General features: G+C 39.2%; 1 protein-coding gene across 1 annotated transcript; it reads left to right on the top strand.

Annotated features, from left to right (window-relative positions):
• Nucleotides 1–580: 580 nt before the first annotated feature.
• Nucleotides 581–20,384, top strand: LOC133008720 (F-actin-capping protein subunit alpha-2). The gene is made up of 10 exons (XM_061075995.1): nucleotides 581–695; nucleotides 11,933–11,996; nucleotides 13,212–13,263; nucleotides 13,631–13,694; nucleotides 14,906–15,112; nucleotides 16,548–16,627; nucleotides 17,599–17,677; nucleotides 17,873–17,944; nucleotides 18,336–18,398; nucleotides 19,254–20,384. The coding sequence occupies exons 1-10, from the start codon at nucleotides 657–659 to the stop codon at nucleotides 19,392–19,394; spliced, it is 861 nt and encodes a 286-aa protein (XP_060931978.1). The 5' UTR covers nucleotides 581–656; the 3' UTR covers nucleotides 19,395–20,384.
• Nucleotides 20,385–21,274: the final 890 nt, after the last annotated feature.

Below are 21,274 nucleotides of genomic sequence, written 5' to 3'. Positions count from 1 at the left end.
ATAGCCAGAATTAATTGTGGATTTTTGCAACAGTTTAAAGATTAACTGTCACCAATTTTGACAACTGGTTTATTAGTTAGACCCCTATACATTTTTGATTTCCACTGCTTTGTCTTGTGATTTTGCATCATTGTTTTTATGTGGCCTATATGGACATATGCATGTGTGTTTGTTCTGTCACTGTCTTCTAAATCACCAGTTGTGTTTTGACTCACCAAACTTGTGGTTTGCCAATTTTGCAACATTTTTGTCCATATTGAATGTATCTCGTGCCCAACATCCCACATGCAGGTAGATAACGAATGACATTTTGCTCATTTCTTGGACATGCTGAGGAAACTTATATTCATTCATCCTTTCAATTTAAAATAACTTATACTTTTAGATAGATTTATCATGTTTCCAATAACACGTATAGATATCAGAAAGAAGTCAACAGGCACAATTTTTAAAAAACAATAGTGATTACTGAAATCCTGCAGACAGAAATGACGTGGAGCTCAAGTAGGGGGGCGGGGGGCGGCGGATAACCCGGTCTACACAAGGGAGCGACAGCATCACTGAGATCTGATGTTAACTGAACTGAACCGAGCTGGGAAGCCACCCATGCCGTGACGTCACGGAGCTCTGACAAGCTGGTGGTGCCGGAAGAAAAGATGGCGGATCATGAGGAGCAGCTATCCGACGAGGAGAAGGTAAGACGCCGATAGAATCGCAGGCTTCACCCCGACACCCGGTCCGGCACGGCGGCACTCGAGCTCTGGGTCGCGTCGGGGTCCGTGTGTCGGTGCGGAGCGGCGTCATTGTGATATTCACAGGAAAGCCCGGGCCTCGGCTCCACCGCTGCTGCTTCTGCTCTTATTATTTTTAGCTCAACTTCCGCTCATTTGCGAATCTCAAACGGAGGCTCCTTGTACGGTCCTGACTCAAAATAGGAACCGTGCACATAATATAAATTCACCCAAGTTCACCTGCGACGACCCTTCGCTCCTGTGGACACGTCGTTTCAGCCCCGAGTCCCCTGCCGCTGTGTTACCGAAGTTTTTACACACCAACGATCGGTAGCTAGTTAGTTTAGCTTAGCCTGCTATCAGATGTAGCCAGTCTTGCTAACACGCCCTGTTTCGCTCTGTGATTACACGTCTAAATAGTGACAGTGGTTTTGTTCCAGGGTATTTCATATATTAGTTATAATAAGACACATCTCAGCAACTATTCACATTTCACAAGCTATCCTGCTAACCAACTGCTGTACTTGTGATGTGCATTGTTTCACTGTCAGTTCAAATATCTGGGAACTTGTATGAGCTCGAAATGATCGAAACGACCTGAAATCACACTTGACACATAGTTTAGATTAGGTGTCACGCATGTTTCAACGTTTTTATTGATGTTACTCTTCAATAGATTCATTTTATTAAACAGACTTAGATTCTTTGCGAATCTCTGTTTAGCTTGTTTACCTTTTGGTCAGGCCAATTGATCAGAGAGCTTTGGTGACGTGGGGCATGTCAATATGATAACCACAGCAACACAGTGGAAAGGATCAATACATTGACAATATGATCATGGGAAAAAAAACAATAAGTTACTTGTTATAGTTGCACAGGTTTGTCGAATTATTTAATTGTCTTGCTTTTAAGTCATAGTAAATATAACTTCATCTTTTCAATGCCGGCCAGGGTTTGTAAGCTAATTCGGATCAGCACCTGGTTTTATTTTGTCCACCTCCACATCGCCCTGAGTCAGAAGTTCTGTTCCCAAGTGTAACAGCTCATTCACCCGTGGGTGTGACTGCATCATGCTCATCAACACACAGGCACTAGCAGCCAGCTGAGCATTTCATTACAGGGGTGTGGGTCCCTGTGGCTGCCTTGTGATTTTGTATTGCACTAGCGTCACAATTTTTAATGTTTTCAGGCTTAACAACTTTAGACTTTGGTGCTGTAAAGAAGATGGCAGTTCTTTTTTTTTTTTTTTTTTTTTTTATATCTTAATGACATTGGTTTCCACAACTGTCGAGCTACTTTCACTGTGTTGACCAGACAGTGTTTGTTGCTTGTTGAAGACCTGCCAGGTAGACTACCAGTATTACGCAGTGTTTAACGTGTTTATGTGGAAGCTGTTTGTTTCCTTCTCTGAGTAGGACTGTTGTGAGACAAAGAGGTTACATTACATTATGCATCCATATACTATATGTTGTGCTGTTGAAAGCATTTCTGTGCAAACCCTGCAGTTGCATTTTGCACTTTTAAGGCAGCCTCTCCAGTGCATTAAGAGCAATCAGCCATCTGCTCTGGCCCCTCAGCTTGTCTTGCGCAGCTCAGAGGGAAAACTGCATGGAAGGACATCGAGTGTTGTTATTTGCCTAAAACAGAGACAGTTGTTAATATTTTATATTAATATTTTATTATATCAATAATATTTTTCACAATTCACTAGCTAAAAACACTCTCTGGCCAATCATGATTTAGAAACTAAAAGGACGACTTCATGTTTTTATGACTTTGACGTCCATGACATTTGTTGATCTGTCAGAGAAAGGTAGAGGTGAAGAACCAAGCCTCAGCCAGAAACTCCTAACACACATCTGCTGGTATTTCCCCACACTCAGTGACAAATCTGCGACTTGCTTTATCTTTGGGAAGCCTTACCTGCTCTGATCTGACATTATTATGATGACTGTTTCATCTGTTTTGGAAGAAGTGGCTCGAAGATACTTTGAGGTCTCCTTAGAAAAGTTATCCTTTTTCGTAGCAACACATTATCTGTGTCGAATACAATTAACAGTTTTGACTTTGTCTCTATAAAATACTTTCTAAATGTGTCCCAGAGGAGTTGCGAATGTCTGGCCTGTTGCTGTTATCACTCTCAGCATCACTTTGTGACTCAAAATAAGAACCAAAGCTCCCTGATTAGGATTTAGTGAATAGTTTCTTCAACTTGTAAATGATTAAACAGCACGACGAGTCTTGGTTTAACCACAGAGAAAAGAGACTGTGTGCAGCCTTTTGAAACCATTCGGGTACTGGCCTGCCAGCTTCCTGATTAAAGCAAAGAAACCACACAAGTATTAAAGGAAGCTCACATTACTTGCATTCGCTGTTGGTTCTTTCATCTGTACTTAAGGGCCTGGGCAGGTGCCACAACTAGAAACATAGCACTTTTATTATTTTAGCTCTCAACTTGATTGTTACTTTAACAAATGAGCTGAAAAAACGATGTGGTAACTTTGATTGGGCAATATGGTTTTAAGAAATCCTCTGTAAAGGAAGTGGGTCTCTGCTTGGGTTCAGAGAGACAGTTCTTTCTGGTTTGGTGAAAATACATAATCTTGTGAAATGGCTCATAAATGAGAGGGGAAGTAAGGTTTATTTAAGTTTATTGTCTTAGTTGTAATGTTGTTACCCTGAGGTGCTACTTGTGATATCCATTCGTATTCAAGCTGATGCGATTGTTTATCTGTGATTTCTCCATAGTGCTCAGAAGTGCTGTCAGCGGTTTTATAATTTTAATAATTTTTTTATTTTTATAATTTATAATTTCCGTTTTTCATTGAACCTGCAGTTTGTTGGTAATGAACGGCTTAATGCCAACGGTGAGAGGGAAAGTCCACTCAGCTTTCACAAGTATATTAAGACCAAGAAATACTGCAGATAATGATGTCGGTGCTGAACTGGCAGATAGTATCTCAGTTGTCAGGAGAATCTAGCACACATAAGACACTTAAGCCACATGCAGAAATGAGCAAGCTCAGCATATGTTACTGGTCCCCTTCTCCATAATAGGGCATGAAACACAGCACTCCTTAAGTTTGTGAAAATTGAATCAGTAATTTGTGGATGCAGTATATAGCAATACTGAGAGAGTTGGTTCTCCAATGTATACAAATCTGAATTCAGCCCTTCATATTTAAATACTTTATATTTACACCAGGAGCGGGTCCCCCCCCCCCTTTTTTTTTATAGCAGTCCAAACTGGAACGACTGAACACCCTTTTGAGTTTTTATGACAATTTAAGGCTGCCAAAGGTTCTCTTTCTCTAAACTTGGAGAAAATTCATATTGTTCTGCTGTTGATCAGAAAATATATAGGCACTTGTAGCAAAGCATCAAACCTACTGAAACACTGGACTTAAATGAAGAAAACACAATCGACGACCTATTGCTTTCATACTAAGCCAATCAGGCATCTTCAGAGTTGCAAGCCCCACCCCAAGTCTGGAAATGATTCCAGCAAAGGTCCCTAGTTCCTGGGGAAAGTTCCTGCGGTGTGAAAAGAGCTTTATGAAGAGGAAGTAACTTGACAGAACACAGAGCATAATGCTGCTGAAAAAAGGGATAGTGACGTGATTCCTAGTGGGGGCACCGATGTAAAGCCTCCACTAAATCTTATGTATAAAATAAAGAATGTTTCGGTATTTAAGATATGCATCTGTTAAGATGGTACAAACTTTACTATGGTGGAAAAATCGACCACAAATTAAACATTGTTATACAGTATCATGTTAAACAGTGCTTTACATCATACAACATATTACAGAAATTAAGTCAAAAATGTTAATCTCATAATTGGAGATGGGGAAGTAAATCGTTTAAAGTCTTTACGCAAGATTTCTAGTTTGAGTTTTATTGGATGTGGGTAAGAAAAGAGAAAATTTGAATAATATTTAACAATGTCCACTAATTTAAATAATGTCAAATTATTTAACCATCCCTCACTTTACTTTAATACCACTGCAAACTCCCAACAGCCCAGCGTGTGTAGCTGTGTTTAGCTTGTGAATAGCTGTCTTTAGTCCACATTGTCGGATGCTGAGACATCGTGGCATCTCCCTTTAACCGAAGAATGCAAAGATAGTGGAGCGCTGTCTGCAGGTGCCTGCAGCAGAGTCAGACCTGGAGATGCATGCCTTTTTAGTCTCAGCTTTTGGTAAAAGTACCATTCCTGGAGGGGCCCAAATAGGATTTAATAAAGCTTGAGAAACTCTCGCGATCAGTAAGCATACTTTAGAAAAGTTGCTTTAAGTATACTATAAACTGGTTGAGTTTCCTATAAAATGTTGTGTGGATTTGTAAAGACCGGTGGCTTGTAATGCAATCCAGTGATATATTGCATAGCTGGTTGCTTAGGGTAAAGTGACACTACTTTTACTGGCAGTGCAGCATAAGGATAAGTCGTTGGGGAAGGTGACAAACGAGCACATGGAAAGTAGACAAGCCAGCATTATTTAAGTACAGTGTGTGTGTCAAGCACATGCAAGGTCACAAGTTCGATTCCTGCCAAAGCAGTACTAACTTGTGCTTAACAGTTAGAACGTTCATTGGTTATTGTCATAATTGTTTGTTGATCTTTTTTCGTACTTCCAACTTTTAATTGGTATCTGTCCATTTCATAGATTTAACTTTTTTGACATTGATACACACATCCATGTTAACTTTTTGTTTGTCATCTGGGTAATATTTCACTGATGATAGCACAGACCTCAAAAGCTCAGGTGCTATAGGAGACATGGCTTAGAAGAGTTTCCCATTGGCATGGCTGCTTTATCTCAAAACTTTCACGTATGTTTGGCATGAAAAATAAGAAGACAAATTAACAAATAACCAAAGGAAGTTTTAAGTCACAAGTTCACATTAATGCTTGACTGAGGTCAACAGGGACTGAAGCTGCCTGGATTTGTAGTTGATGTTATGCTCTTACTTCTTCAATTTAATCTTTAATCTACCAATTGCCACCTCCTGATTTGCATTAGTGGAGGAACAATTCCGGTTACAGGTTATGGCTGTTTGACATCCTGCTGTGGGCGTGGTATTCATAAATTCTTGCATTCACATTTCCTCTCTAAAGTTTGCCATACTCTGGTGGAGCATCTCCAGGCACCAGCCTGGCCTTCTCCCCTTCTAGGATATTGTTATGGAGGAATGCCAGGGAAGGGGATCAAAGATGATGCAGCTTAAAATGCCTGGAAGCCAAAATATTACCTGAGTTTATTCCTGCGTTTTTTGTGCCGTTATCTTGATTTCTATGGATCTGGATTGGCATGATTAGGCGATTTATTTATTTTTTGCTTTCTTTATAATGGCAGGATTAGGATAAATGTGGCCTCAGTGTTAGTGGTTGTGGCTGGGGATTAAAAAAGGGTGCTCTGTAAGAGAGTGTTGGGATGGTGCAGGGGGAGAGTCCCCTGCTGGGAAAGGAGGGGTTGTTGTTGGGTAATATGAGGATGAATATGAGCAAGTTGAAAGAAAAGAGACCAGCTGGTATCTAGGCCAAGAGAGCACATAGACACGATGAACCCACACTACAAGGGTGGCTATGTCCTACAGTTTTTGTTTGAATGTTTGTGTTGTGTGCATGTGTTTTTGTGTGCATGTGTGTGCGTTTCTGTATTATTATTATTATTATTATAGCTGCTTGGTTGGACTCCACCCCCTGACAAACCTTACAAAGATAAAGAAATTGATAAAAACAGTTCTCCTCACCACAAAGAATGACTTTGTCCAAGATCATGTGGCTGAAACACATTTTGGTTAAGCACATTCTTACACTTAATACAAAATACAGTAGAAACTGTCAACCAACCTTCCTCACTGTGTCTCATAGGGTTTCTATGACTATGTGGATGTCAGTCCTATATATATATATTAATCTATTATTCAGATAAAAAGAATCTTTGCAACACAACTTCATTTGACCCTTCAATCAGTTTATTCGAAAAGCGACTTCATCATCTTCTACAATGCTGTTTTATATGTATAATAGACATTTGCAGGTTAATTATGATGATAAATCTAATTTATATGTTACTTCCTGCCTCCTGCACCACCCCTCCTATAAACAATGGAGATTTTAGTGTTTTTATGATCACGTCTGACTAGAGATGCCTCTGCTGCGTTATTCATAAATGAAAACCAAACTCCGGAGAAAGACTGGATCCGTTTTGTGTACATTTTCTCAAGACTACATAGTTCGTCTTAAGTAGTCTGACAAGGTTCAATCACCAAAGAGTGAGTGAGATAATACAACTCTGGTAGAGATTTCTATTAGAGCTTAGCCCTTATTTTGCACAGCAGTCAGTAGTCAAGGCTAGAACTAGGTCTCACAGCTCGGATGTGTCCCAGAAGCCTTTGTCCCAGTGTAACACTCTGACAGTGGAACACTTAACCCTGGAGCCTAACATTCACTTTGCTGTTCTAGAGTAATTACCTCTGCAAATGAGGTGATCATGCGTCTGCTATTTAACAAGATGCCTCAAATTTTATTTACATTTACATTGATTACCTTTGTCTCTGTTATGCTGAACTCAGATTCCTTCATTGTAAAAAATATGGTTTGAAACAAACAACTTCCTCCTGTCTCTGCAATAGGCTTGTGGTCTCAGCACTGACTGTACCATCTTGTTATCCATCAGTAGCAATACAACACAAGAGTGAGATTTAGTTCCGTTCTCCATTCCAAGGAACTATCCGTCCCAAACAGTGATTAACATAGAAATAACCATGTGAATGTATTTATTCTATCTATCATTCCTGTGTTGTTAAAGCAGAAAATAGGCTGCTGTGTCACTGCATTAGTAGAAGAGTTTCACACACTCGGGGCAAGAGGAAGTATCATCTTGTTATAACTAGCTTTTAACAGTCAATCCCTAACTCATTATTGGCTAATAGAGTCTCTCTCCTCTCTGTTGTCACTGCTTCATTTTAACCCACATCATATCATCTCCTCGGCTTCATCTCCTCTCCTCCATCTCCATGCACCTTGAGACAGATGTGAATGTAAAACAACCCCTGGCCTATTATTTTGCATTCTTTAATGGTCTCTCCCCAGCTTTAGGCATTACACAGTAAATTGTCTATTTGTCGTTATCATGAAAGTTAGTGTTTCAGATGTCTAATGTCTTCTACAATTTTTATGCCATTAGAGCCTGACCAAATGGTTGGACAAAATATTTTTGTCTTATTCTATCTGCGTAAATGTTTGCTGATGTGAAAACTTTTACTTAATAGAATAAAGAATCCAGAAAAACACTTAACGGTTGGAAATGATGTCATTACGTGGTTTGTTACTGTGGCATTAGATCTATTTACTCAACACAAAACATGATGGAGACACTGCTAGATTTAACCTCACCAGGACCTTCACAATATTTATTCCTTAAGCTCAGGTGAGCTGCGACCGACAATGGTGTTAGTTATAACCTCAGTAAAATAGCGCATGCAAAAAAGATTCATATTTATAAATCTGCTCTGTCATTTACCTGTCTCCAAAATGTTTGTATGCATTGGTCAGAGTAAACATACCAGTGCGCACATTTTAGCATCAGGCTTGTTTTGATAGATCCCAACGTTTGCGTGAGAAGTGGTACACGCATCTTTCAGGCCCAGTTTTGTGCAAACTAAACAGTTATGATGTCCAATAAGTGTCTGAATATAACCCAACACAGATATATTTACATCTGTCCATGTAACAGAGTTTGGGATATTTTGGGTTTCACTCGTGCAACTTCAACCAGATGACTAATTTGCATGACTTGGGTTCACTACTATGTAAATCTGCTCCATGGGCCCTGGAGTTTCTGCATATTCAAAGTATGTTTACACTGTCGTCCAGTTTAATGAGGGAAACCCAATGCAAATGACAATTCTCACCGGGATTTCAAGTGACAAACGTGTTCAGTACAAGTGGGTCATGATGATCTCAAGACAGAAGATTAGATTAATGCAGATAAACTTTGATTCACACACACAAGCTTCTTCCCAAAAGCCTTCCTTTCTCTCAGCAACGCTCATTAGCAAGAATCAATCTGCAGCTCTGCGTAAGTGCCAGAGCACTTGTATACACACACTGCTAATAGGGACCCAGGAGACAGACTCACACAAACATACACTTAAGGCCGTATCATGGTTCTGCGTTGAAGCAAAACTCGTAGGTACGCACGTCGCCTATGCACAGTGCCTACACCGTGTGAGCATTCATAGTTGTGCGTAGGTGTGTGTGCGTCGCTTAGCACCTTCCCCTGAAAGTACATCATGTAAGACTGGAGGGGAACCCGGCGAGCCACTGTACCAGACAAAAGTTAGAGAGAAGTAGAGAGATACAGAGGTATTGCGAGAGAGTGAGTGTGGATTTGAGTTTCAGCACTTTTTCATGTCCTTATATGGTTGTAAACCATGCGGGGGAGGGAGGGTCTGTCTTCTTGCTGTCAGTTTGACATGTGACCTGGAAACAGGAAGTGTTGTGGTGCAGAAGAGAAGTGGGGAAGAGGAAAAACATTGATGTGTGGTAGACTGTGACACTGAAGTTCCTCAGTCCTCCCTCCAAACCAGTGAGACAGTCACATTACACCCCCTGTTGGCCATTCTCCATATACAGTTGCAAGCAAAATTATTCAACCCCCATTGCACATTAGGGTTTATTGGCAAAATATACAATGTCTCAGCTGTTTGCAATAAACAAATAATACAAGAAGTGTTTAAGTAGTTCAATGAAACTAATATTACAAGGGGTTTTATCCAAATTCAACACAGAATGCTACTTTTAATGAATACTGCAGTTTCAAAATTATTCAACCCCTTCATGACAAGCATCTTCACTACTTAGTAGAGCACCCTTTTGCTGTTATGACCTGCTGCAAACGTGATGCATAGCCAGACACCAGCTTCTGACAGCATTCCTGAGGAATCTTAGCCCATTCCTCATGGGCAATGGCCTCCAGTTCAGTAATATTCTTGGGTGTGCGTTTTTCAACTGCCTTTTTCAACTCCCACCAGAGATTTTCGATGGGGTTCAAGTCAGGCGACTGTGACGGCCATTCTAGAATCTTCCATTTCTTCTTTAGAAACCAAGACTTGGTGGACTTTGAGGTATGCTTTGGATCATTGTCCTGTTGGAAGGTCCAATGACGCCCAAGCTTCAGCAGACGGCATGACGTTTTCTCCTAATATTTCCTGATACTTGACTGAATCCATGGTGCCCTCCAAACGCTGCAGGTTTCCAGTGCCAGAGGCAGCAAAACAGCCCCAAAGCATCACCGAGCCACCGCCATGCTTCACTGTAGGCAGGGTGTTCTTTTCAGCATGTGCTTCATTCTTCTTCCTCCAGACATACCGCTGATCCATAGGCCCGAAAAGTTCCAGTTTTGTTTCATCGCTCCACAGAACAGAATTCCAAAACTTTGGTGGCTTATTTATATGGTTTACAGCATATTGGAGCCGACTTTTCTTGTGCTTTTGGGTCAGTAGTGGTGTACGTCTTGGAGTCCAGTCATGGAACCCTTCAGTGTTTAGTGTGCGCCTTACTGTGGAAACTGAAACCTCAGTGCCTGCTGCAACTAAGTCTTGCTGCAGGTGTTTTGCAGACTAGGTGTTGACTAGTGGTCAAAAACCCCCAGTCAAGGGTTTTTGACCACTTGCCTCCTCAGGAATCTGATGGCAGCCGCTGATAGCTTCTTCTTTCTGCCACGTCCAGGTAGTGTAGCCACTGTTCCTTCAACTTTGAACTTTCGAACTATGCTTCCAACTGTATTTCTAGAGACATTCAGTACTTTTGATATCTTTTTGTATCCTTTTCCTTGTTTGTGCAAGGCAATGATTTCTTCTCTGAACTTTTTGGACCATTCTTTTGACTTAGCCATATCTCTGACATGCAGTCAAACGCCTCTCTCAACAAACCCCTAGCTAGTCCAGGTATTTATGTGTTTTATCTCAAGCACACCTGAACTAATGAAGCCCTTGATTAGTTGCACCAGGTGTGCTTGAGACAGGGGGATGAAAAGGGTGCTCTACTAAATACTGAAGATGCTTGTCATGAAGGGGTTGAATAATTTTGAGACTGCAGTAGTCATTAAAAGTAGCATTTAGTGTTGAATTTGGATGAAAAACATGGTAAAATTAGTTTTATTGAACTATTTTAACTGTTCTTGTCTATTTTGTTTATTGCAAACAGCTGAAAAATTGTACAATTTGCAAACAAACCTAATATGCAATGGGGGTTGAATAATTTTGCTTGCAACTGTATAGTCAGGGTTTATAATGTGAATTATTGACATTAAATTGGTCCTTATAGTAAGCACAGCAATGGTGTACGATAAAATATATTAAAAAATATTCCATTACAAAAAGAGTTATGAGCAAAATATATTGAATGCATCAAAAGTAAAAGCACAAATTTCCGAAAATGCAGTATTCACTATGTATCAGGCCACATTTTTCTGTTTGAGCCCAACAGAAAATGAACTGTTCTAGTCTGATCCAAACTCAATAGGCATTCTGTTTTGTGTGTCAGAACCCAAGCCTGATGCAGTTAATGTAATGTTAGTTTATACACTGCACTGCACTCCAGTGTAAAAAATCAGCCTAGCCAACATGAAATTACCTACGTTGTTTACGAATCGTCTTAATTCGTCGGAATTGTTGTTGTTGTTGGAATTGGTCTTTATATTTAAATACTTGAATAAACATCAGTAGTGGGTCCTCTCCATGCTTTTTACAGCAAAACAGACTGGACAAACTAAACACCTTTTGCCTGAAGGCTACCACAGATTCTCTCTCATGTTTGGAAGGGGAGGGTGAGGTGAGGGGTATTCAGCTGCACTATGCAACTTCACCACTAGATGTCCCTAAATTCTACCTACTGAACCTTTAGTTATTTTGGCATGATTTATTTTTGTTATTTATTATTTGTTTGAGTTATTTTGTTATTTTTACATGAACAGTACTTCAAGTTTACTTTGGGTTTGTTTGATGATGGATTTAGAAATATGGAAAAAGTGTCCAACATTTTTTGCACACACCTGCCACAAACAACAAAACCGCCAGGATATCAGGGTTAGGGACAATGAAATGTTGATCTGTTGACAGCATCATGTCTAGGTTTTACACTTGTCTCTGATGAGACACATCCAGTCTGAATCTGTACTCTCTGTTTGCAGGTGCGCATAGCAGCTAACTTCGTCATCCACGCCCCACCAGGAGAGTTCAATGAGGTTTTCAATGGTGAGTCCTCTGTTCCCTTTTGTCTACATAATGCAGCGTTTCCCACATACTTAATTATATGGCTGTACCGTAAGTGCACGTGCACAGGTACAAAGAGAAAGAACAACATTACATGCCATAACTGCAACTGAAACTTTGTTGTCGTTATCTGTGCGTGGATTCTGTGAAGATGTTCCAAACTGTCTAGAAGAAGGAATCAAAATTAAACTGGATAATAAATATTTAGTTTGAAGAGACAATACATTTTTATAATGATACATTGGCCTATTTAAATACAATAATACTTCGAGATGCATATTTGCAATAAGCTTATACCGACGGAAATAGCACTGCTGCTAAGACTCAAAAGTTTAGACATTGCTTTGGTCTCCCTTATGATGAATAGTTTGACATGAGCACAAAGCTCATTAACCTGTCATTCAAATACCAGTTGAGCTTTTTATTCGTTTTTGAAGCAATAATTCAAAGATCAAGAGAACACTCAACTGTATACATGAACCATGGGATGAATTGAGTAGGTTTACCATCTAATGATTTGCTGTTTCATGTTGAGCGGCTCTTGGCTGCTGAACAGTATATTTATTTTTGTCTCTGTATGAGTATGGAAATAATCTAACTGACGGCAACAGTTTCTGGCAACATGATACTTTGGAGGGTGACGTTTATTCAGACGGATCCCAATTGTGCTTCCATTACTACTTGTTCCACAGCATGGATTGCTGTCTGCCATAGTGTCTTTTGGGATATTTTGCAACACTGTGGACCCTGAGAAGGCAAAAAGATGTGACAACAACTGTGACATTTTGGCCGAATTAGAGCTCGCCCTGAAGCACAAGTGTTGACAACACACTGTCAAAGTAGCGCCCCTTTAGAGTGAGTGTGTGTGTGTGTGTGTGTGTTATGGCATTGGTAAAGCTTCATCCTGTCTCGATAAATGTCGTCACCGCAGAAGCGCCGGGGGGGGGGGGCTGTCTGTCTGCTTCTTATCACAGCCTGACAGCCACACACCCACACCAAAAGACAATCCCCTAATGCCACTTTGCCCCCTTTCATCTCTCTGGGATTTTACAGCCATTTCCACTGAGCTAATTTACCATGTCTGATTCACTCCCTTGACATAAATGTTGCAAAGATTGACTGCAGGCGGCTTTGTCATGGTGCTAATCTGCTGTACCCTTCTTCATTCTCCTCTCCTCTCTCATTACCTCTCCATAGATGTGCGATTGCTGCTCAACAATGACAATCTTCTCAGGGAAGGTGCAGCTCAGTAAGTCTCCCAGCTTGGGCTCGATCCAGGTTTTGTCAATTTTGCAAAAGAGGCTTGAAAGACAGGAGAGAAACATCGGTCAAAACATTGGTCAAGTTAAACTACCAGACACATATGCGTCATTTTTCATATTGTGTTTTTTTATTTAAATAATTCAGAGCTTCACAGCTGTTGTTTGCACAAGGCTTTGCTTACTTTGTATATACGATGCTGCGGTTAATGAACAAAATTCTGTCTTCAGCTGCAGACTTATTCGGGTTTAACTCTACACTGTCGACCAAACCCCTTAAATACAATGTAGAGATTATGTTTGAAGAAAGCAAAGAGTTAATGATTTTAAGAGGGTTTTTTTTGTGTGTCCTTTCAGTGCATTTGCACAGTACAACTTGGACCAGTTTACCCCGGTGAAAGTCGAGGGCTACGAAGATCAGGTGAGTCCAGTTTCTGACTGAAGATAATGGTTAAAATTTAGACGCTAAAGGTGTGAATCTGGATGACATCATTGGTCATAGGCTGTGGCATAATTGAATGGTCCAAACAAATTATTATTAGAGAATATTAAAGTTCTGATCATTTAATGGAGAGTAAAAACTAGGCCCAATGTAAAAAGTTTTTGGAGATGATAATGCTGATGGTCAATATATTTAACAAAAAATTGCAACAATACCTAACATGCTATCATTTGCATACTTATTATTAAGTAAGGCAAATACTTTATTATAATAACCATAATCATAATAATAACACACTTTAATTATATAGCATGTCTCTTAACAATGTAATTTACTGCTTAACAACAAGGAGTAAAAAACAAAATGCATGGTAGTTTACTAAAAGAAGATTGGCCACATAAGAGAGAGAGAGAGCACTTCAAATGACTAAAATGTAATAAATCATTCGATAAACACTTGGGCTCTACTACAAACACACTATTATTATTGCATTAGGATATTTTTTTTTATATTGCTCAGTTAATTTACTCTGTACTTATGGGTTTAACAGTCACGTGTTGCTATAGACTCAAGCAATGAAAACCCCACAGTTGATATACACAGCCACAGAGATTATTTTTATCACAGGGCAGTGTAGCTATATAACTGTGTAATCCAATGTGTTCTACATATGTTTGATGAGTGGAAAGAAGAGTCAATAACATGAGTATGATAACCAGCATTGTTAAGAGACACAAGTGGGGAAAGCAAGAAGCTTATTCAGCTTTATTATTTTCTTGCTCGTATCATGGTTTATGGGAATTAAAGCAGAGAAATGGGATTTGATGAAAGAATCACAGCAGTCCCTTTGTTCAAACAAGTCTGTTCTAATGTCATTGTCCCCACTGCCTGTGAGACCTTGTGGAGGTCGAACGCAGTGGTGAACGTGTGCTGCTGTGTGTTCGCCTCAGTAATGATTGCAGACTCTTGTGTAGAGATGTCATCATGTCCCAGTGCTCCCACATTATGGATTGAAATTCCCCAGTCTTATACCCAGCAGACTGAGCTAAGTGTTGAGGTGGAAGAGAGTAGATGGAAAGTTCAGACTGATGCCAGTGCTCCTGTCTGTTTTTGTCCTTATTTCTCTTTTATTATTTACCTTAACTGTTTGCATCATTTACATTTTTTATAATCATTTTTCTCCTCTACAGGTCTTAATCACAGAGCATGGTGACCTTGGAAATGGCCGGGTTCTGGACCCCAAGAACAAGATCTCCTTCAAGTTCGACCACCTGAGGAAGGAGGCCAGTGACCCACGGCCCCATGACGGAGACAGCTCCCTGGAGTCCTGGAGGAGTTCTGTGGACTCTGCCGTCCGGGCCTATGTGAAGGAGCACTATCCCAGTGGAGTCTGCACCGTATGTCCCAGCTCACTTCATTAGCAAGTCGCTCTAGTTTCAGTCACAGATCACCTCAAAGAGTGGGAACATGGTTGTGTTTTCAGTTCTGTCAGTTCAAAACGACCACAGCTCTATAATAGCTTCCTCTTAAACAGTGAGCGAACGAAGTCCGACTTTTCAGAGGAAAAAGGAAAGAAGATGAAACTAGTCTGTGTAGTATAACCAAATGTTTTGTAACTTAGGCGTGGGAGCTAGACGACCTTAGCAATAGGGTTGCTGTAGTAGTCTATATTACATGGTGTTACTTTCCCACTAGCTTTTCACCTTGCATATTTCTCCAATAGAAATGAGCAGCATTATTGTACATCAACCAGGGTTTTAACTGGTTCTACTTTAGACACTGAGGGCAAGTCATGACCTCAATGAGCTACCTGCCAGCTTCGGCACTCTGTTTCTTTTGTTATACACATGAAACTTGTTTGATAATTTATTGTGTATCAGTGGTAGCACGTACGTCACTAGTTAAGATTACTGATGCTGTAGTTATACACTGAAACTGAAAGTGAGAGACGTGTGCACCGCTGAGGAGCAGCACTAAACTTCTTGAAGATCTTTTACGTTATTATAAAAATTTAACCATTACAGTCTGTAATTAAACACTGCAAATAACTCCAAGTTCAGCAGAAGACTGAGACTACAAACAGTGAAATCTATTCAATAAATGCTGTACTAAGCAAACATGTCTTTTATGGTTAAATGAACGGTGTACTCTGTAAAACCAATGTTGTCAGGATTAATTTGGAAATTTCCAGCTTATGGCATCTCTACTTGGCTACCCAAAAACCCCACCACACACCTTTTTATGTTAAATGGTCCCTTATTCAAGTTTCTGTCAAGCAGCCAACAGTGTTAAATCAGTCAAGCATGACAATCATAAATAATTAGATTTTGTTCCATGTTTTAAAATGACTGCTTAAAACTTTGCCTCACTCCTTTTTTTTTTTATCAACTCCTTAACACACCAGTTTTTAACTATCTCTATTCATCTAATTCTCTCGTTCAGACGAGAACAAATACAGGAAGTAATGGTTGCCATAGAAATTGTTGTAGTTAACTTCATATAGCTCTTGTCTGTCCAACTCTTTTATAATGCAGCGTGAATAAGAAGGTTCTGCTGCAAAGACAGAAGAGTTGTACTGTGAATTAGTTGCGTGTGGTTTGCCTCTGAATACGCTGTATATATTACAATCCAGGTCGGCCTGCGATTCATTTTGTAGCCGTTAACCACAAACCACTCTGTGATTCAACTAATGCACATGTACAAGCGCAAAGTGGAACTTAACAAGGTGGAATACACAAAGTGGAACTTAACAAAGTGGCCCTCTACCAGCAGGGAAATGCAAAACTGTTTGCATGTAAAATCTGATCTAACTGTCGTTTAATTTCCCTCTAGATTTATGGGAAAACCATCGACGGACATCAAACCATGATCGTGTGCATCGAGTGCCATCAGTTTCAACCAAAAAACTTCTGGTATGTGTCGCTTACATAAAGATCTTCTCGACACTTCACTGCTGATTTGAAACCTCTTATTTATTTATTTTCTGAGAGGAGACTTTGGACACAGAAGCAGAACAATGCTTGATTCAGGATGGAGCACAGCTGTCAGGCTACAATGTCACTTTTACTTAACAGCTAGACTTCCTGCCTTTCTCTGTAAAACCAAGAGAGCGTTTAGAATTCCAGGTGCTGGTTTTTAAATCAAACTTTGAGAAGCAATGTTGAAACCATCAGAAGATTAAAAAGCCTCCAATGTTATTTGATACGTACAAGAAGCTTTACAGTCATTACTTTAATTGGCACTTAACTCTGAAGTAGTGTACTGTTGGGCCTCATAACTGTTGCTGAGCTCTTTTTGATCGGGTTAATCTAATTGGATAAGAACTGCACCAATCCTCTTTGCTGCTGGGTTTTACTGGGCTTATGGGTAGTTGGATGTCATGATCCCTCAACTTCTGTATGTGGCTGCTGCCTTTGTTTGCCATGTTTCAGTAATGAGGAACCCTTTGTGCATATTTTTGTAATATTATTAAATAAACAAGTATATTATAGCACACATTTCCTCTTTTATGTGATTTGATTTGGAAAAGCCTTTTTCTCCAAAACCACATGAACACCGTTTTGCTTTAAATGAGCACTCTGACATTTTTGGCAATTCAACTACAGATCAACATACTCCTTATGATATTAAAGAAATCAAAGGAATAATCTCTAAGTCAGAAACGCTGTTACGCTTTTATTTCGAAACGGTAAGCTGCAGGAAGTGTTACAAATATTTATGTTTGACATATTGGAGAGATAAAGCTGATAATTTCGGTCACTATAATAATTACACAACCGTTTCATCTCTACGTGTAGCTGTAGGATAATGTGTCCAGGCACTGACATGTACGGACTAATAAAGAAGTTATATAAATCTTGTTTTGTGTTTTCTCTTTACACAGGAACGGACGCTGGAGGTCAGAATGGAAATTTACCATCTCCCCTTCCACCACTCAAGTGGCAGGAATCATGAAAATCCAGGTATGTATTTTAAATATTCCACTGTGTGAAGAGAAAGACAATTTTGTTGTAGTCTGGAATTGTATTTACTCTATGCGCTTATTTGTCTGCCAACTTGACTTCTTCCTTGCTGCTTTCCTACTATTTATATCTAGTAGAGATAAAGAATGAACGTCAGGTTCCAAATAAACTGAACCTAAACCTTCGTCTTTACAGGTTCATTACTATGAGGATGGAAATGTTCAGCTGGTGAGCCACAAAGAGGTGCAGGAGTCCATGTCTATTTCTGTGAGTATTAGTTTTGTTGCACACCTACTGACAAGAAGATTCATTCTTTTGTAACCAGAGCTCAAACCACAGAGAACTGTACCTCGGATAGAAGCTGCATCAGTCAGCAAATTCCACTTAAACGGTTCTAGTTACCTCAGATATAAGTGTTAACATTTCATAAAATTAACACAGTACTTTCACTTTTTCACTATTTCATTGAATTTGGTTTTACCCAAAAAAAACACAGTTTTGACAATTGCCTGGAGATGTTTATGCCCAATTGTGCGGAGATGTTAATTTGGGTTCTCCGCAGTTTCGAGAGCACCCTCTTCCTGTTGTTTGTTTATCATACCTTCTTCCTCTTCACTGCCCTTGAAATAACTGATGCGTGTCTTCTTTGTCACCTCAGAATGAGGCTTCAACTGCAAAGGAGTTTGTAAAGATCATGGAAGCTGCAGAGAATGACTATCAGGTATGCAATGTTAAACAGTCATCTTTGTTCAATATAAATGATTTCAGACATACAGTACATTGAACTCTGGGTAATCTCCAGAAATTATCCAGAGGGGCTGTATGTGAGAATGCAAAAGTTCCAGTCAGTTGGCGCAGACATTGTCAGGAGTTTTCCCTGCCAGCCCCCTAGTTAAATCTCTGGATAATGTCCAAATGGACCCATGTGAGAAACAAGCAGGAGATTCTCTGAAAGATTCACAGCGAGCGAGTGGGTGTGTTGACAACGTTTTATAACACGCAAAGAAGATTGTTTAAAACATCTCGTTGCAATTCCTACACTACACATTTGAAAGTTGGGGTAAGGGATGAATTGATCGAATATTTAGGGTGAGCTATGTAGTTGGTTAAAATTAGATATGATGTTTTACTCTTGCCATAAATAAATCACACTGCATACCTACACCACAGGGTTTTCCTCAGGATGTCAGGTTTTTAGACTGAATAATGAAAGGCTGAGTAATACTGTTAAATTAACTATTGAAAACACTGTTGCCCAGTCATAAAAAGAAACAGAGAGCTTGTTTTACTTTCCAAAGTTCACAGAAAACACTGTCATACTTAATTTTTAACTTTTGTTTTTAAATAATTTTGGGTGTTTTGAAGTAAAACAACAAACAAAACAAGTTAACGGTCTTGAGACAAACAGCCTCATCCTACACGCTCAGCCACCGGTAGCCAAAACATTTCCTCAACTTATTCTACAACCCCCCCCCCAGACTTTTCAAAATGTGGAAATATTTGATATGTATGTGAATCAATTTTAAATGTATTCTTATCTCCCGCCGTCTCCCCATCTCTGTGTTGTTTATTCCAGACGGCCATCAATGAGAATTACCAGACCATGTCGGACACTACCTTCAAAGCCTTACGCCGCCAGCTTCCTGTGACACGCACCAAGATCGACTGGAACAAGATCCTGAGCTACAAGATTGGCAAGGAGATGCAGAATGCTTAATAACAGCAGAGAAGATAAACAGACAGCTTACCCCACCCCCTCCCAAACAACGTTGCATGACTGGATAGTTGTATCGTCTTTGTACAAAAATTTGAAGAACAGGGAAAAAGAAAGGTTTGGTCTCATAGTCAGATGTCACGTTACACATTGGATGTCTACTAATATTCTTGGTATTTTGTTTTTATACAGACACTGTAAACCCCACTGTATATTGACTATGATAATCGAATTTGGGAAAATATAAGCTGAGGAAATATGACGAGACATAGGAAATGGGACGGACACTTGTATGCAAAAACACCCATATCAAATATAATATCACGTGTGCAATATTTATTGTGTCAGTGAGACCAAACCTTTTATTTTGACCTGCTAATAAATGGATTCAATTTGCGGTGATGGTGAATCAAAGAATTTTTGGGAGAAGTTTGTCTGCATTAACTTAAGAGCTCCAATATTATGGCTGAAAAGAAATGACTCCCTTCACTCCACGGTTAAGATCCTATATGGGCAACAAACCCCCCCCCCCCACAGACAAAAGAAACATTCTTGGTGTTCATTGACTGGTATCATTGGCACAAGCAGTCACTCAGTGTTCTTGTTCCTTTATTTTGGTACTTCCCTCACTGTTTTTCCTGTATGTGAGATCTCATGCTCGCAGCACTCCTGGCTAAATTGCCTTTTTAACTCAACATCCTCTGATCCCTCAGCGCAAGGAGTTCTGTGACCACTTAACATGCTTAATTAACAAAAGTCATCAAATGCAAAGTAATGTGCATAATGTCGAATTTACAATAAAACTAAAAGTATCACTTTCTCCTTCAGTGCTTATTTTTATTAAAAAAAACAGAACCTGTCTGTATTATATAACAAGGCACATTGTAATATATACCTGTATGAAACATCCTGTCTGTCAGTTTGGTGATTTATTTCCATGAGAGTAATTGTAATTCAGTCACAATTATGTTGGATTAAATGACAAATTTTCTATTTAATGACTCATTCATAATTTCTAATTTCTCTAATTGTTATTATAGAAATAATGAAAACCCAAACTCAAGCTGCAATATTAAAAGAAGACTGCCTCTCACCATAACTGGAAAGTGAGACTTCCTCTGTGCAGTTTATGTATATTTGTTCACTGACTGGTTTCATGGAGTCAAAAATGAGGATTAAATTAAATGTAAGTTGGAACTGAAACATGTGAAGACAGAACTGCAGATGTGTTAAATCAAAGATAAAGTAACTTAATGAATTTTAATTGCATCATTATGGCCTTTTGTTTAATAAGTGATGTGATGAAAAACTAAAGAATTTGTAGAATAATTAATTTCTTGTTGGTAGATCTGCATTGGTCATGTTAAAGTCAGTGAGATAATTTGGGATTCTACTGAAATGTGAGGAGAAATTAGTTCATACGGGAAAGGCAAAGATAGACTGGCCTAAGTGAAAAATAAGTAAGAACAAAATAATACCATAAGTATTTCAGAGTCTTCAAAGTGGCAAAGATTTCGAAGGTTTGGCATGAATTGTTAAGTTAACGGTCTTCCTTCCATAATTTTTGGACTTTATCTCTACAATTAAGGGAAATGGTTTAATGTACATGAGTTAATTATGTACAATGCATTTTGGGACATTTACTCTCACAATGTAATTGGTAACAAATGCAGAGGTGTTAAAGTTTGACTGGTATTATTTCTAAATATACAATACAACTTATCACAACCAACTGATCATGATACTGCTTAAGTTGAGCTGTAGAGAGTAATTTCTTTAAAAATATCACAGGTTATATTAAATAAATAAGGTAATTAAATGGTTTCACACAGCAGATAGACTTTATTTAATTGTCATATTCTATGTAGCTAAAAACTGTTTTA

This window comes from Limanda limanda, chromosome 8, assembly GCF_963576545.1.
Source record: "Limanda limanda chromosome 8, fLimLim1.1, whole genome shotgun sequence".
Lineage (NCBI taxonomy): Eukaryota > Metazoa > Chordata > Actinopteri > Pleuronectiformes > Pleuronectidae > Limanda > Limanda limanda.
The sequence above is the reverse complement of the archived record's forward strand: the minus strand, read 5'-3'. Positions and strand labels throughout refer to the sequence as shown.

Coding starts and splice junctions, on each gene's coding strand:
- LOC133008720 (XM_061075995.1), top strand. CDS start 657: ATGGCGGATCATGAGGAGCAGCTATCCGACGAGGAGAAG. Junction 15,113..16,547: donor ATCCCAGTGGAGTCTGCACC/GTATGTCCCAGC, acceptor ATTTCCCTCTAG/ATTTATGGGAAAACCATCGA. Junction 18,399..19,253: donor CTGCAGAGAATGACTATCAG/GTATGCAATGTT, acceptor TGTTTATTCCAG/ACGGCCATCAATGAGAATTA.